We start from the raw sequence: 14,962 nt of genomic DNA, 5'->3' as shown, positions 1-14,962 counted from the left end.
ATGGGTTTATAGCAGATTAGAAAAAAATAGTGTTTATCCCACTTTAAGAATAGTTGTACCCTTTTGGTATTTATTGAGGAAAACAATTATGCTTTTTTGAGTGGCAGTTCCTTAGAATCATTGATGGCAGTAATCTACTACTTGGAGCCTTAATCTCAGCCTTTCTGATGATACTTAAGTTAAAATTTGTATTAAATGAAATACCATGTACAAAGCTCCTTTTAAACTAGAGTTCTAGATTTATACCTGGGTTCCAGTGATGGTTATGAATTATCTGTGATGTATTGACCCCAGTTAAATTGCTTAATCTTTCTGTGTCTGAAATAGAGCTTGTTAATGACCCCCTTGTATTTATTTTATCCCCTTGTATTTATTGCCTGTTCTTTGCTCATTTTTGTATTGTAGAGTTGTTTTAATTTCTAAGAATTAGAACCCATTGTCATATGCTATATGTATTTCTCCCCCCAATCATATTTCTGTACCAGATTCCGGTCACTTCTAAAATTTAATAATGAAATATAATCCAGGATTAAAGTGGTATCTTCTAAGGTGATTAACTTCTGTACTACCTTTGTACTATCTCCAAGTCTTAAAAAACCATTAAGAAAGCATCTAAGAAACTTGTCAGTTCTTCTCAGTTTTTTATTTTATTTGAGAGGAGGATTAATAGCTTAAAAATAGTTAAAGTACATTTTATTTCTGTCATAAAAAGCATATAACTGCTTGCTAGGAATTAAGCTGGCTATAAATACAGGCATATCTCATTTAGTGATGCAGTACGTAGGGCTGAGCAGCCAGTCTAGTAGAGTGGGCTCTCCCTATACCTTCATCTCAGCCTGTGAGTGCTGGCTGCCTACTGCACCTCAGTTTGAGTGGCACTAGATAATGCATTGACTTTTTCAGTAGTTATCTCTTTCTGCCACAGGTATGCTGTTTATCTATAGTCTTTTGATTAACAGTAGGTAGTTTGGATATTTTTGAAAGAATCAGTCAACATTTAAAAATGTAAATACTAGCTAGATATTAAAATGCTAATTTTATTGCTATTCTAGGCATTGGATCTAGCTAAATCTACTATTAGAACAACTAAAGTAGTAAAGATGAATGAACTGCCAACAGATATATGAACTGCCAACAGATTGTTTGGGAATCACAGGTAATAAGTATCTAAAAGGTTTCTCTAGGAACTGTGGTCTGCTGCCCCCAGATGGTACTGTCATTTCCAAGTACACATCCCCTGTGTTAACGAGGTCTAACATTATTACAAAATGCAGAGAGGAACCATTGAGGCTTTATCAATTTCTACATTATTGGCTAGGATATTCAGATGATGGAAAAGCAAACTGTTGTCAAGTGCCAAAGGTATCTTTGAGATCTGGAATGAAAGATATCGTTGAGTTCCTTGCTACCAGAGTCCATTCATATGGTAACAGAAAAAGTTTCAAACCTTTAGATGACAAATACATTGTTTTGGGAAAGATTCGGAAGCTATTAATGGTATATGTCCCTTTTTTCAGATTTTTATTTATTGGTTTTTGACTTGATTTTTACTGAACATTAGCAGTGCATATATCTGTTGGCAGTATAGAATTCGAAAACATTTGTTTTCCTGGAATTTACAAAGTAAACATTAGTGTTATTTGCTGCTGATGAGAGTTCTCTACAGTTAATCCACAATAGAGCAGCCACACTTATTGTTTATTCTTCAGATATTTAAAGAGGAACAAACACATTCTTGTGTCTTTTTACTCAATGTGTTTATGTGTTTGGTGGCGAGAGAATTAAATGTGCCTTAAAAGTATTTTTTTCTGCCAAGTTAAACCTGCCTTTTTATTTTTTTTATTTTTTTTATTGGTCCTTTTTAGGTCAGATATACCAACAGTACCCGCAACAGGCTGGTTATGGTGCTCAGCAGCCGCAGGCGCCGCCTCAGCCACCTCAGCAGTACGGTATTCAGTACTCAGGTGAGCAGGTGTCCAGAGGGAGCCTGGCTCATGGTATTTGAGCTGTTGCTGAACTTGTTAAACTTTAATCCATTCTTCTTAATTCCTTAATTTATAATACTTAACATTGTCACAGCAGATAGTAGTTAGTTATTGGGGAAATAACATTTGTTTTAAAAATATTTCACATAAGTATCTTATTTTAAATCAACATTTCAGTTTTCTAGTGGGCAAGTAAAACTTATTGTAGGTGATTCTGTAATAACTTATGTACAAAGCAGTTTTTAATACCGGCTGTCCTATAGATGTGATCAATTTATCTAAGTGACTTAGAACTGCAATAATGCAAGATTTCTCCCATCATATGTAACATATAATCCTAGTGTACTCTTAGTACCTTGAAAATATTAACAGTTCCCTCATACATGGAAAGGTGATCTTTTATTAAATAAGAGCAAAATTAAGCTACTTAGGTTTTTAAATCTGAAAAGTACCAGAACTAGCCCCCCCCCAATAGAATCGTGTGAAACATAATTCAAGCAACGAGGAAATAGAGTTTTAAAAAGGCATCCTGGGTATTTTGTTTTATTATCTGACCATTAAAGATTATCCATATTTAAGTATGGTAAATCTCTTTAATGTAGCTTTGAACATATTGATTATAATTCGTTTGTTAGAGTATTTGTGTTCAATTCTCATTTTACAGTAAAAGATTTTAAGTATCAAATTCCAACTGTAGTTAAAAATAGTTTGCCTAAGTTGAATCATGCCTAAATTCTATTTTATGTAGTTTTGTAGTATAAACCAGAGCAGGAATTGGTGAACTATAACCCACATACCAAATCAGGCTTGTCCCCTATGTTTTTTGAGTAAAGTTTTATTGGAACACATCTACACCCATTCATTGTTGTCTCTTGCTGATTTGGCATTATAATGGCAGAGTTGGGTAGATGCAGCAGGCTGTGCGGCCCACAAAATCTAGAATATTTGCTGTCTGATCCTTTACAGGAAAAAATTTTTTGTCCGTCCCTGAACTAGACCATAAAGTTGTAGTTTGACATATTTTAACACATATAGCAAGTTTTATTTGGATTATATTTGCTATAGAGTGATTTAACCTGTAGCTGCTAGTTTTTAATTATCTAAAATAGGTGGAGTGAATTTAAACTTGGATTATATTAGAGGAAAGATCATTTTTAGGATATAGTCTTTTAAAGTAAAATCAGAATGTTACAAATTATGTAAATTGTAGAAATAATAGAAATCAGAGCTGAAGAGACCTAGACATCATCTAATAATAATCCAGGGGATTTCAGCCCTCAGTGTGTTTTAGAATTACCTAGAGACCTCTTTTTTTTATTTGAAAGTTACAGGTGCCTGGGCCCTTACTCCCAAAGATTTCATTTTCATTTGGTCAGGGGTAAGACTCGGGCTTTGATATTTTAAAAGCATTGCAGGTCATTCTAAAGTACAGCCAGAGTTGGAGACCACTGATCTTTTCCCATACACTCATTTTATAAATGAGGCAACTAGGGTTCAAAGAAGGTGTGAAGTATTGAAGGACACACAGCCATTCAGTGGGGTTGCTAGATCAATACCCAGTGCACTTGAATTTGCAGTTACTTATTTCCCTATCTCATTCTGCATTCTCCAGCCTGGATCAGGGGTTGGCAGACTTTTTTTCCATAAAAGGCTAGATAGTAAATATTTCAGGCTTTGTGGACCATGTGATCCTTTGTCCTATACTATTCATTTATTCAGAACACAGTTTCATTTCTTGAAATTTCTGGTGGTCTTCACCAGAGTTACTCATTTTTCAAAGGAGAGCATGGTGGTAGGAGGGAGACTATACACATAATAGAAGCATTGCCACAATGGTCAAAGGGTCCAGTATGTTGCTAATGAAACAGCACCTTAGACTCTTACGGGTAGAACCTCTCTTGAGAAATAATTAAGGATTAAGGATCTGGTTCTTTCCACTCAGTTAAAAAGCCAGTTTAGATTTCAGTTGAAGAAAAGGCAGGGTTTTTTTTTTTTTTGCTCACAGTCTTAAGTTGAATAGACAAGTTAAAGCTGAATCCTTTTGTTTCTCCAAAAACTTATAGAAAAATTTTTTTTAATTTATGTAGGAGATAGGAGAAATTGTATGACATTCAAGATTTGAACATGAATTGACTTTAGTTCAGTATTTAGATGCTACCATAAATAAAATGCATTAGATATTTACTTATTAAAAATTAAGCTTGCTCTTAATGAGTTTAGTCAGGGTCTCCACTCTGAGTAAAATTTAGTTCTTTTCAGATTACCTTTATATTTCTAATTCCACTAGTTTTATTAACTTGAATTTGATCGGGAGGTATGGGAATAGTCTCTGTTTGGAGACTAAGTGGTATTGGTAACATTGGACCATTTTTGACACTGTTGGTTTGCCAGTTTCCCTCTGACTTTTTCCAGTTTTATTCATGGACTATGTCAAAAGGCTTTCTTTCATGAGTAAATTTTGAACCCAGGTTCAAGGTGAGTTCAGAATATACTCAACTTCATTCAATCCTTTTTTTTTTAAATGCAGGGTTGGACGTATTTTAATAATTTTCTTATGTATCTGGTATTTAATGCTGACAGGATTCCAGTCAATGGAGAGTTTTCATTGCAAGTAGCTGCAGGTGTGTTTCATGGTAGAGATAAAAGTTTTTAGTGAAGCCGACTTTTTCTTTCTGAAAACATTTACATCCTTAGTATGTAATGAATATAAGATGTTGATTTTGTGGGGCAATATGGTATGCTTTTTGTGTGTTATGTTGTTACTGCTAAATAAAGAATTTAAGTTATAAAGGCAAAAGAATCAGATACCAAATCTAAAATGAAAGGTTTTAAGGGTTGTGAAAATGGGTACTTAATGTTTATTCTTAAATGGCTTAGGTTTTGTTTTTATAGAGTGACTAAATCTTTAAAGCATCTCAGTAGCACAATAAGATGTATTTGTAGTACCATTGTTTCATTAAAATTTTCATTTTCTACAATGTGTTTTTATTTGGTACTGTTGTTAAATAGGCCTTCCCTCAAAATCAGGTTAGTGAACAGTTTTTGCATTAATTCCAGCCTTTATCATTTGCGCATCTACTCTATATTAGGAATTATGCTAGAATAGGCATTTGCTCTTAGGTAATATATAATCTAGAATCAGTTGTAATGAAGAAATACAGTTTAAGATGAAAGGATTTAAAAAAAAATTAGAAAATTTTTGATACTACTTGGTCTTGAAATATATAATAGAATTTACTACTCTACTTGTTTTATAAATACTCAGGAGTAAGTTTATTAAATTTCTCATCACTTTTGGTCCATAACAGTAAAGACTGATTCCCTGGAAAATTTTCACCAACAGAAAAATAACATATATATCTCATTTATTTTGCCTATTCAGCAGGCTATAGTCAGCAGACTGGACCCCAGCAGCCTCAGCAATTCCAGGGATATGGCCAGCAACCAACTTCCCAAGCACCAGCTCCTGCCTTTTCTGGTCAGCCTCAGCAACTGCCTGCTCAACCGCCACAGCAGTACCAGGCGAGCAATTATCCTCCACACACTTACGCTACCCAAACTTCTCAGCCTACTAATTATACTGTGGCCCCTGCCTCACAACCTGGAATGGCTCCAAGCCAACCCGGGGCCTATCAGCCAAGACCAGGTTTTACTTCACCTCCTGGAAGTACCATGACCCCTCCTCCAAGTGGGCCTAACCCGTATGCACGTAACCGTCCTCCCTTTGGTCAGGGCTATACCCAACCTGGCCCTGGTTATCGATAAAGAGGCACAGCTACAGGGATGAATGTAGCTGCTAGCCGTTCACCTCTCAAAAGACTCCAATACTATTTTAATTTGTATTCAAAGTTGAGAAATTTAAAAAGCAGAGCATTTTTTTTTTTATGATATTGTTGCTGTTAATTGAAAGTATAATTTGCTAGAACAAAAAAGACCAAAACAAAAGTTTTTTCCTCCCCTGCTTAAAAGTATAGCGGCTTCCTAGTAATTTTGGAACACTACTCTTACATGTGTGTAAAGTGATTGACTTTCTAGCTTGCCTTGTCCAGAGGATATTAAAATGATAGGTTGAAGTTTAGCCATCTTACTTGGCTTTTTTACTATTAACATGATGTACTAAAAGTAGATCCCTTCGAGAAGACTAGATATTATGTAACATTGAAAGGTTAATAAAGTTGATTGAATCCATTAGTGGTTTTTGTAATTTAATTTAGTTACTAACATATGCATGAGAAAAACAAAAAACAAATCCTTATTGATGTTGTCTGAAAATGAAGTATAGATGGTTTAACTTTAATACTAACTATTAACTTACAGTGCTGTTTGAAACTTAAAAATAGATGTCACAGGAAATTAGCATTATATATAAACACAGCAGATAATAGTATTAAGAGGGATTTGGTAAATCCTGAATAACTGATTTTCCTTATACAGAGGAACCTTTCAGAAATAAAGAACTCAGCCTTAAAAAAAAAAAAACATCTCTTTATTGCAGAGTTTCTCCTTATTTGAAAAATATAGACTGTAGCGTTGATAAAATTGAAGCATGTTGAAAGGTAAGCCCAAGGTCCTTTCAGAATGAGGGCAACAAAGCAGCATTCCCACCTCCCTCCCCAAATGAAGAAAATACCGTTTAAATAAAAATGAATTTGATTTTCAGTACAGGTTCAATTATGAAAACATCCTCTGATTCATTCCTACAAGTCTTATGTGTAAAAATATAGTAAATCCTGTAAAATGGTAGCAGTCTCATCATGCATCTTTTTGTGCTCGGACTTCATTCATTCTCTGCATACAGCTTGATTAGAATTACATTAAAAACAATATGAAGACAGTTGTTTGAATATACTTTGTTAAGTATAGTTTGAGAAAGTATATTCAGACATTGTAACATTTCTGGATAGAAAAAAAATTATTAAAACCGAATATTTTCTGAATTCTATTTTTAGCTGAAATGAAATTTACTGATTCAAACAATCTTAACTTACAAATATTTAAGGAAATGTGTATTCACATGATTCAGAAAAGCTATTCGACTGTTGCTGATTAGTTTAAATAAATGTATTAGGGCCTTTTTTTCCCTTCATACATATATGAAGATAATTTGATCTAATAAGTTAAACCAAGTAGAGATTTATGGAATTAACTCACCATTAGGAAGAATATGCATTAATAAAAGTAATTTTTTAAAAGTATATTAGTTTTTGATGTTAATTGTTATAAAAGTATCTCAGAACATCATTACAACAGTGTGATAAATAATATACAGATGATCTCATAAAATACCATGAATAGGGAGCCAGCTTCCCCAAAAAATGTTACTGTTAATATCTTGCTTAAAAATGACTTTGTAAAACCTGATAAATATTCTCAGCAATCTTTCTAATAAACATCTAGTATTGCTATCAATTAAATTTTAAACTTTTATACATAGTAAACAGAACAGCTTTAAATGAATGACAAATACCATAGTGTTTCCACTTATTTTTTGCCGTGATGAAACAGAAGGTACTTGTGAACATGATTGCAGCATCTACCATTTTCCAGGAATTGTAGTCCCACATTCATACCACTGAACGTAATTGATTTGGGTGTGACCACCAATTTCTCCAAATTGAACAGGTTCCTGGCGAACTGCTCTGAAATAGCCTAAGAGGGAAAATAAGTTAATTTTAATAGCTACTATGTTACATTTTTGCTCTCACCACTCATAGAGTGGAGTGTCATTGAATGGCTGAAAGTTACTCCAGGTGAAGCAGTATTTTAGAAAATAGCAACAGAGGCTCTGGTGTCTTCCCTGAAGTAATAATGGGTGGCTAAACATCTGCTGACCTGAAACTCCTCGACGTCGCCCTTAAGTTGACGGTGTCTGAGAAACAAAGCTGGAAAGGGACAGGCATCAGAGGGATTTTGTTTTTTGACTGTCATTGACCACATTCAGTATATTCTCTTATCTGAAAGTGTACTTTTTGCACATCACAGACTTGCGGTGGTCTGTGAAGAACTGACCTGAATAAAGGCACTATATTTACTGCAATGTTAAGAAACAAAAGAAGGGTAGTTCTTAGATTGCTAAATTTCTAAGAATTAAACTTAGGCAAAATCTTTCTTCAAGCACCCTACACTAAATGATTAAAAGCTTCTCTTTGAATGTAAAATATTATAGAAATATACACAATTTATAATTGTGTATGCTTATATAAAATATGCTTTATATTTAATTACTTTGTGACAGTAGTTTCAACTTTCTGTGTTAATGGGTTCACAGATCTTATTAAGTCATCTTTTACTATGTTTGGTATTTTTAAGTGTGCCATTGAACAAAACGTGTTGCTGAAAAGACTAGTCAAATAATTTTAAAGTATTTAAAGAACATCTCTGTGATCCCCAAGTAATATGGACATTTACCTTTTGCCCTGCCTGGACAAGAATCTTCATCTTTTCAATTCTCAGTAAGCATCTTAGTACTAATGTGTCTTCAGCATTACAGTGGTTGTTCATTTCTTAGCAGAATTGTTCTATTTTAATTGTATTTCTATGATTAAGGCAAATACATTTTTTTTAATTTTATTTTATCTGTGGTAGTAATAAAGTTTTCTTAAATTTGTCAGAGGAGTTAAATGCCCATGTGCTCAGTATTGACAAGACCCATAAAAGTAATATATTAATGCTTTAAGTTTAGGAAACTGCTCTGTCAGCCGTTTTTGCAAATTCGGGTTTTCTTGAAATAGAATGCATTTATATATATGCCTGTAATATTCCTTGGCTCTAAGGAATATAATCTTAGGGACTGGGAGGAAAGTTGAGAAACTTATTAAGTCTTTATATTAAGGTCTTATGAATTTTTTTTTTCCCCCAGATAATGAGAATACTAGTACTACAGAATTATTTTTAAAGTGATTGCTTTTCTTAGCTTGAATTCATTTTGGGTTAATTATGAAACCCTCTTGCTCATGAGGAGCCCTAGAAAACATACCTTTTTTGGTGGGTAACTGATCAGAAGTCAGTTGCAGTCCTGTGCGTCCATCTAAAAATGAGTCCACAAACTGGCAGTGGTCTTCTCCATGGCCTCTTTGATCGCCTATGTTATAAAATTTTCCTGAAGAGCCAAAAATTAAAAGGATCATAAAGTGTTTTCTTTCATATGGGATAAATCTAAAATAATGAAATTGTTTAAAATAATCAGTCTTTCCTGTTCTTATACTTTTTCTCCCCTTTCACCCTACCTAGTTCAAGCTGCCAGTGTCTCTTGACTAAACTACAGAATAGCCTCCCAGCTGTCATTCCTGCTTTCACTCTTGCCTTTCTATTCTTCCTCCCCTCCTCCTCCTCCCATGTACTGCATCTTTTAAAAATGTAACTCAGATGTTACTCTCCTCTATAAATCTCTCCAACAATCTCCTATTATACTCAGAATAAAACCTAAAGTCTTTACCTGGTTTCAAAGTTCCACATGATTTCACACTTCTCTGCCTGGTCTTCCCCATACTGAGCCTTAGTCACACTAGTGGAACTGGCTAGGAGTGTTCCTGGCATTGCTTTTCCCTCTGCCTCTAGCTTTATCCCTAGGTCTTTGTTTCATTGGTGCCTTCTCAGAATTTTCTAATTCACCGAAGTGTTACCTTTTCAGAGAGACTTCCCCTGACCATTCTAACTAAAGAAGCTTCCATTCAGTTGTTTTCTTCCACACTTTTAAGTTTCTTCAAAATAACTACATGAAATTCTTATTTGCATATTTGTTGTCTGTCTCTTCTTACTAGATTGTAAGTTATAAGGCAGGAATGTGTCTCGTTTGCTGCTTTGTCCCCAGCACCTAGAACAATGTCTGAACAAAGCAGGTACTATTTGTTGAATGATTAAACAATGTCTACCTTTCTATATTGGGGCCAGCCTTATTTATTTGTTCAAAATCTTTATGAATATAGAAGAGAAAATAACGCACTAAATCTGGAGCAAGGGGTTTTTTAGCCTTTCAGGCTAGTTGTTTTAATCTTGATCTTGTCTTTGGCAGACTTAAAATTTTTATTTAGTCATATTCTTTCCATAATTATTGTTAGAAATACTTATTTTATTATCAGTAGGCTTTTTGTTCTTGGTTGGCTGTAACAGAATTGAACACGAATGTGGCTAGTGTCTTTACATTCAAGTTTGCCATGTTGGCACTGTTACAAATTGCATTTTCATTATTTACTTTCTAATAGCATGTCTCAAATCCTTGTTTTCTAGACTAAGTATTTCAATAATATCTTGCTAATATTAAACTTATTATTAATAAGTAATAAGAAAACTTATTTACATCACACCTGAGTGTCTGGAACTGTCCAAGCAAAATGCCAAGTTACAGAATGCTTCAAAGCATTACCTGAAGGACATGGCTCAAAACAGCCGGTAGCTCTGCTCACCTGTGAGGGTGTCGCTCAGATAAATCTTGTATCTGAGAGAGTTGCACAGCTGTACCCCTACAAACTTTTTATACCACGTCCTTTTGACATACTGTTTTCCCTTACATTCTGAGTAAGAGTCCGAATTAAAGGGTCTTTCGGTCCAGATGGCATCTCTTCCTCCTGCATAAGAAAAACATGGGTTGAATTTAGTATCTGACTTTAGATACTGAAGCTGTCTTAAAAGCTTTTTGAAAAAGCAGTTTTCAAAGTTTACTGTCAACTTACTGATACCTGGTTTTCTCTAATGCTGAATATTGGAGCCAAAAATATAGGAGTTTAAACACATAACCCCCCAATTAAGTTCTTGTTAATAGTGATATAAATCTTAAAGGAATATTTTTAGGTGTTGAATAGGCTATGCAGTGCTAGATGTAGACAGCATCCCAAGTAAATTTAGTTTTTTTTTGCAGCATATACAATTTAAACAGCTGCTTTAATGTGATTTATTATTAAAAGTGGAAATGAGGGTGTTATAGCTTTACAATTATTAAATAGAAAATTTGGTACCTGAATGAAAACAAGTTTCAAAATATCCAGCTTGTTCCCAAAACATAGGCTGGGTAAGCATTCACACCTGATTGATATTCTAAGAAGACTCAGTGGACCAAAGTGAAATGGCTGAAGTTCTGCCATGTCTATATAGTTGAGTCAGTTTAGAAAAGCATGTGGTTGTGTTCACATTGAGAGCAGGTACTTACCAGAAACTGGCTCGCTCACTCTTGGATCCGCTGAGGAGAAACAGCAAATAATCAGACATTATTAGTTTCTAGCGGCACAGTGAAGAAAGTGAGTACTTAGAGTTGTTAAGAAATTTTACTTGCAAAATGGTATACTCTTGAAGAGTGAATTGGAATGTGTGTGGTTTTGGAACTTGTTCTCAATTGGAGAATCTCCTTCTGCCAGTTACTTGGGTGTGTTATTTGTGATTTGAGTAGTTACAAGTCTTCATTGCTGTTCTAGCTTTCACTTCCATTTTAAAAGCTTCCTCTTTTAGCCTCACACAAAAACAATTGATGGTAAAATCACCAAGATGCCATGAACTGCATGCAGTTGATGTAAAAATTATACAAATGATGTTGTGTGTACAGATGTATCTCATTAGGGAACTGGAACATGGGTCAAATAAGAGAATTTCACAGCTGCTTAAAATAAGTATCAAATGAATTCCCTTTCCAGATGTGGCTCAGCATGTCTGATATTTTGATTCTAGCATTGATGTTGGCATACAGAGGAGTATTCATTCACTAGATTTTTGAGTATAGATTGAATACACTTTTTTTGGAACTGATACACCCTTTTTCCCCTGACATCAAAATAAATGAGGAAAAACATAAATAGTGTTTCCTTAAAGGTACTGTCATCAATTTGCTTTTTCCCATAGATGATTTTCTGAAATTCAAGAAACTCTTTACACAGTGTTAAGCTGGGTTTTAGGCAAGCTCTCTATGCAAAACATCTTGGCCCTTCGCGTTGTTGTTGGGAATTTCTCTTGATGTGATTACCTGATTCAGTACTGAATGCCACTGTGTTGCTGGCTGGGCCTTCCCCAAGTGGGTTTTTGGGTTTCACTTGGAATTCATAGCTGTATAGGGGAGAAATTAAAATAAAATTGTAGTATATTCTTCAAGGGTAAGAAATAACATTGCCTTGTTATACTAACATCCTTCTTGTTTCTGTTTGAATGGACATATGTCCTAGAAACGAGGGGAAAATTTTTACTTTCCAAATAGCTTGTCTAATATTTTGTATAAGAATATTATACAAATATTCAGACTAATTCCAGCAACAAGGGCCCTCCATTTTCTTTAGATGTTTCAGCTACTTCCTGGGGTAAAGGAGTGGAAAGTTTCCTTTTTATTCCTTATGATCCCAACCCTGGGTAGAACCTTAGACTTAGGCAATGTTCCTCATTGTGGGGTTTGAATTACCTATGTCAGAACTGCATAATAGAGTGGCAGTGGGCAAAGTTTATTTTAAATGCAGATTTCTTGTTCTATCCTAGCTACTTGAATCATCGCTTTTTTTGAGGTGGTCTGGGTAAGAATTTGTAACAAATTCCTAAGGTGAATCCTATGTCCACTGACATTCGAGAACTACTAGACTAAGCTATGGGAACTGATGCACATGAAAATATTTCTTTGTGATGACTTCCTGGGTGTATCTCTTGGAACTCAGGTCCTTTGTAGATCACAGGAAACGATGGTATCTCCAGAATTGGGGGCATGGTAGTGTCACATGAGCATGAGCACAAGGACAGATTTCTTTCTCTATAAACCAGATTCATTGGGCCAGGCCCTTGATCCTTTATCTTTAAAACAAACAAACAAATAAACAAACAAAAAACCAACTTAGATCCCTCGGAATTACAAGTATGTTTGATTCCGGCCTTAAGAAGTACACATTGAATTGCTATGCTCTTTGACAAATTTCATTCATAGAATACTTAAGCAAAGCAAATTATTTTAAGAAATTCCAACAGTAAAACTATTTGCCATTTGCCTAAAACTAAGAGTTCCTTTCAGTAGCAGACTTAGCGGGAAAATATTTTGAATGTAAAATCAACTTGAGTCAGCTGTTAGTATTGTGAATTTCAGATTTGTACAGGCCTTTTGGGAGAAAATTCCCATTTTTGAGGAATTTGTAATTGAATAAGAATACAGAACAAAAAGGAGAAAGACATTTTATAAATAAGTGAAAAAACAAAAGGATGATAGCTTTTAGTTTGGTACAGAGGATACCAAGTGAGCAATAATAGAACTCTCTGGAGCTCAAGGAATCAGTTTTTTGACTACTGAGGCATTGCAGTAAAATACTGCTAGACTCTATATAAGGTAGATTCTAGCATTACAACAATGGCAAGCACTTTATGAGTACATGCTATATACCAGTCATAATCATTCTACAAATATAAAACAATACACAAATCCCGAGAGACCAATATTACCCTATTTTTTAGTTCAAAACTATCAGGCTCTTAACCATTGTACTGTCTGCTTTTACAAACTTTGTGAGATGAGGATTAAAATTTGCAAGCTTTTTAGTGAGAAGACTGCACATGAAAGCATTTTGTAAGCCAATCAATTAACATCTAGGTGCTATTGTTATTTGCAATGAGAGAGTGCTGATATAAAACCACCCGTGTCACTCATTTAAGTAAATTGCATGTACTTAGGGTGTTTTGGCCTGGAATATTTTCTAGAGTTGAAATTCTTGCTCAGAAGCCTGATGACCTTAAAACAAAAAACAAACCAGTATAATGAACTGAAAATGGAAAAAAAAAAAAAAAATCACAGGCATCTGGACTGTGATTCAAGTGGGCAATGCACTCCACATTCCAGGCCATTGCCAAAACCTGTGCTTTGGCCAAGCCCGATTGCTGGAATCATTACTAATTACTATATCTTTTTACTTCACAGTTAATTACATTTCAGCTCTATTTGTAGTGTGGCCACAAATATTCATAAGCAACTTTTTGTGTTTTTTTGCCAACACTGATACTTGACAAGTTTTGAAGAAATCACTTTAAGTTTAATTAATGGCATGGGAACTAAAAGGCATATATTTTTGGCTGACTAGACCCTATATACACAAAGTATTTGAAGTAGCAAAACTTCTCAAGAAGCACATTCTTTTATAAGATTTATGACACGAGGTCTAAGAGTAATGTCTCAAAGAAAATACTGATTTTTACATAGGAAATAAACACAGGATGCTGTTTTAAAATTATAGAGGACAATAAAAATAAGTCGAATAAAATTTTAAATAGATTTGAAAGATCAAGTTAAGGAAATTTTACAAATACTGTAACAAAAAGTCAAAGACATGAAAAATGAGAGAAAATAAATTGGATTATTTCAGGGAATACAATAACTAGTAGGTTCTAGAAGAGAAGTGAGGGGAAAATGAGGGTAGAAAGTTATTCTAGAAATTATATAATTCCTCAGAATTGAAAGACGTGGGTTTCGAGATTTAAAAGGCCTAATGTATGCCCAGCAGAATGAAAAAAAAGAAAAAAAGACTATCCAAAGCATATAAGTTGGACAATTTTAGAGTACTGGGATAAAGACAAGATCTTAAAAGTTTCTGAAGTCTACAGCTATACCACCCTGAACAAGCCCGATCCTGTCGGGTCTGGTTAGTACTTGGATGGGAGACTACCTAGGAATACCAGGTGTTGTAGGCGTAGAAAATAAAAAAATAAGGGATTGTAAGCTGACAAGGTCCTTGCAATCTGTGAGGTCAACCAAGGGTTGCCTCACCTAAAAAAAAAAAAAAAAAAAAAAAAGTTTCTGAGAAGAAAATAGGTCCCATTCAAAGGATCCAGAATCAGAATAACATTTACCTCTTAGCATCACTGAAAGTTAGAAAACAGTGAAACAATTCTACAAACTGAATGTACAGCTACACGGAGCAATTTCCAACAAAACAGGTCCAGAAACTAGCCAGGTGGCTCCTACACATTGGGCATATGAGAGAACACCCACGTTGAAATGGGTAGGAAAAGTTGTGACACAGTCCATAAACCCTGCCCCT

The 14,962-nt window shown here is 34.6% G+C and overlaps 2 protein-coding genes across 8 annotated transcripts in view; one reads left to right on the top strand and one right to left on the bottom strand.

Moving 5' to 3' along the window:
- TFG (TRK-fused gene) overlaps positions 1-6,176 on the top strand; it is a 37,289-nt gene extending 31,113 nt beyond the window's left edge. For 2 of the 7 annotated variants that reach the window (XM_011354377.2, XM_011387595.2), the window contains exons 7-8: positions 1,866-1,964; positions 5,368-6,176. In XM_011354377.2, the coding sequence (XP_011352679.1) occupies positions 1,866-1,964; positions 5,368-5,750 (482 nt within the window). In that variant the 3' untranslated portion in view covers positions 5,751-6,176. The remainder of the gene's footprint in view (positions 1-1,865; positions 1,965-5,367) is intronic. The other 5 variants (XM_023527466.1, XM_011387642.2, XM_011354395.2 and 2 more) reach the window with 3 other exon arrangements.
- A 331-nt stretch (positions 6,177-6,507) lies between these two features.
- ABI3BP (ABI family member 3 binding protein) overlaps positions 6,508-14,962 on the bottom strand; it is a 237,092-nt gene continuing 228,637 nt past the window's right edge. The window contains 5 exon segments of the mRNA XM_023527700.1: positions 6,508-7,634; positions 8,962-9,084; positions 10,388-10,549; positions 11,128-11,157; positions 11,932-12,011. Coding sequence (XP_023383468.1) covers positions 7,519-7,634; positions 8,962-9,084; positions 10,388-10,549; positions 11,128-11,157; positions 11,932-12,011 — 511 coding nt within the window. The 3' untranslated portion in view covers positions 6,508-7,518.

This window comes from Pteropus vampyrus, unplaced genomic scaffold, assembly GCF_000151845.1.
Source record: "Pteropus vampyrus isolate Shadow unplaced genomic scaffold, Pvam_2.0 Scaffold1, whole genome shotgun sequence".
NCBI lineage: Eukaryota > Metazoa > Chordata > Mammalia > Chiroptera > Pteropodidae > Pteropus > Pteropus vampyrus.
The sequence above is the reverse complement of the archived record's forward strand: the minus strand, read 5'-3'. Positions and strand labels throughout refer to the sequence as shown.